Source organism: Sciurus carolinensis, chromosome 19, assembly GCF_902686445.1.
Source record: "Sciurus carolinensis chromosome 19, mSciCar1.2, whole genome shotgun sequence".
Lineage (NCBI taxonomy): Eukaryota > Metazoa > Chordata > Mammalia > Rodentia > Sciuridae > Sciurus > Sciurus carolinensis.
The window spans coordinates 11,452,666-11,455,369 of record NC_062231.1 but is presented as its reverse complement, the minus strand read 5'-3'; the positions used below and the strand labels follow the sequence as shown (position 1 = coordinate 11,455,369).

The following is a 2,704-nucleotide window of genomic DNA, read 5'->3' as shown; positions in this document are numbered from 1 at the left end:
GTTGAGTTATATTCCATGTAGTGCCCAGGCCTTGTTTAGTTTAACATTCATATGCTTTGGGACATTGACTTGTTTCCACCATGGGCTATTATTAGTAATGCTACTGTGAATACTGGTGTACATAAGATAACTTGAGTCCCTACATTCAGATTTTAGCAGATCAGTACAGGGAAACTGATGGGCCAGGTGGTAATTCAGGGAAATAATTATTGACATATTTAGTTGGGCAAAATACAGTTAATCAAAGAACTTATTAAAAAGTGCTGTACACTTTCAATGTATTAATAAGTGACTAACCCAGACCATGAAGGTGAGATTCATAAGAATCAGTTGCTGACACCAAGCAAATACATTGGGCCACTGTGTTACCTCAAACAGGTACATGATTGATGTTTCAATTACATATTTGTTATTCACATTTCTCAAACTAAACAAATTTAACACAACATGCACATCTCCATATTCACTTATTCTACAGAGCATATATTCTACACCTTGATTTCTTGTTCAGAATCCACTGTATTAGCACATTAAAACAACTTATCCTTTCCTCAGTTATTAAATTTGTGCTCTCTTCCCCAAAAATGATTTCAAGAAGTTAATAATTTGTTTTTCAGAAGAGAGGAGCAAGAAAGGACTGGTTGTGGCATAGGCATTGGACAACATTGTCTGGATAGAATGACAAACATGGTCATTGTTCCACACAGTTCTTGAGGATGAGAAGATACAGTCCAAACAGTACATGAGGATAAAGAAACTCATGAGCAGAAGGATGGTACAGGTGGCCCTCTCTACATGGGATGCTTTTGAAGACAGACTGTGAAGGTGCTCGACGTTCCTCTTATGCTTGCACAAGAGAACCACCATGTACCCACTTGAGAGGGCCATGAGTTGTATAAGAAAGACATCCCGGAATGCACCCAATATGGAAAATAAATGCCTGAGGAAGTAACTCATTTGTAAAAATTTGCAGGATTCAGCAATAAAGACAAGACCACGTGAGGTCACATTGGAGATGGCAGTAGAAGAGAATGAGAACTGAGCACTCAAGGACATGTAGAACACCCACAGGAACAAAAGGGAGCACAGGATCTGATGTGGAGATTTGTGTTTAAACTTTGCCAGGCAGGAGCTTCTAGGACTGAGGGTGATGGCCTGGAGGACACTCAGCAGGCAGGTGGCACAAATGGAGAATCCCCTCAAACACCTGTGCAAGTAGATGATTGATTTACATTTGATGTCATCCCAAAGATCCTGAGACACATAAACATTAGTAGCTATGTAACCCATAATTGTCAGCATTCCTATGTGAGTTAGGGCCAAGAGCCCAATGATGAGGTTGGTGGGCTTGAGCCTGTGCTGGAGAAGGAACGTGAAGGTGTGGAAGAGAAGAAGGATGGTGTTGGCTGAGATCCCAATGCCCACTTCAGAGAAAAGTGCATTTCTTATGCTAAGATAATCAGATAGCTCATTGGTATTTTTCATCTTTTGGGTAAGGAATCATATGGTGTATATCTTAGGGGAAAATGAAGAAAAAAATTTTATTTCAAATAGTAACACCTTCATCAATCTCACCCTGTACTATAACCATCAAGAAATGTGAGGATTCATTCCAACACACACTTTTCCCACTTCAGCACTGAATTCTCACTGATATCCTACAGATGCCATTTTCCTATTATTACCAAATCAGGTCTGGATTATATAATGACTGTTGGACTCCCACTATTCACTAGCTTTCCTGTATGTTCAGAATTATCATATATTATTCAAATGGTTTTTGATTATAATCTCATCCTGAGGTTTTCTGGGGTAGTTTCTCACTTGGTTTTCATCTTTCCTTTCTTGACTAAGCCACAGGTGTATAATGAAAACTCTCCACTTTTTGGTGAATTCAATTGGGGGGGTTGCATAATAGTAGAGAATTCCAACTCTCAAGTAATGGATCTGAATGAAGGAGGTATACACATAGGTATTATTGCAGAGCTGTCTTTATTCTGGTTTATTATCAGACCTAATATCTTTAATGTATCAACTGAGTCAAAATTTAGAAATACACATTCTAAGTCACAGTTTTTGAATTTGCATCCATGATCTTCCATTTAGTTCCTTGTGACCTTGAGCAGTCTATGATGGCCAACCCTGATCATCTCATCTATAAAATATGGACAGTTATATTATCTGAATTCTAGAGCTATTATGTGTGAAAGAAGACAAAGTACCAAATATGGAAGTGTTTTTGACATATAATGACCTCTAGAAATATTGTCCATTATTTTAAAATTATGCAGTTCCTCAGATATATGACTTGGGAGATTTAATTCCAATCTTTTAATAAAGACTACCTCTGTTGGTGCCTCAAAAAATTTTCAAAATGTTAGAACGTTTTAGCAATATATGTAGAAAGATCTTTGTGGTATTTTAGGACTGTGTTTTAATCTCCAGTATATCTATCCATCTTACATACCTGCTATTTTCATGATCAGAATAGCTATCCTATGTTAGCCATGTCCAGTTATCAAATATTAGTAGAAACACTTATAATGTTTTCTACTCAGTCATCTGGAATTTGGGTGGTAATTAAAGTCAGTTAAAGTAGATTCAGAGTCATTCCATTATAAGGTTTTCATTAAAGAAAAATCATTTGGTCCAAGCCTGAAAGAAGGAAATCCAACAGATTCCCAATTTTCTTCTCCATGAAGTA

The 2,704-nt window shown here is 37.2% G+C and overlaps 1 protein-coding gene across 1 annotated transcript; it reads right to left on the bottom strand.

The window, feature by feature from the left end:
• Window positions 1–558: 558 nt before the first annotated feature.
• Window positions 559–1,485, bottom strand: LOC124971213 (vomeronasal type-1 receptor 90-like). The gene has a single exon (XM_047534992.1). The coding sequence runs from the start codon at window positions 1,483–1,485 to the stop codon at window positions 559–561; it is 927 nt and encodes a 308-aa protein (XP_047390948.1).
• Between the last annotated feature and the right edge of the window lie 1,219 nt (window positions 1,486–2,704).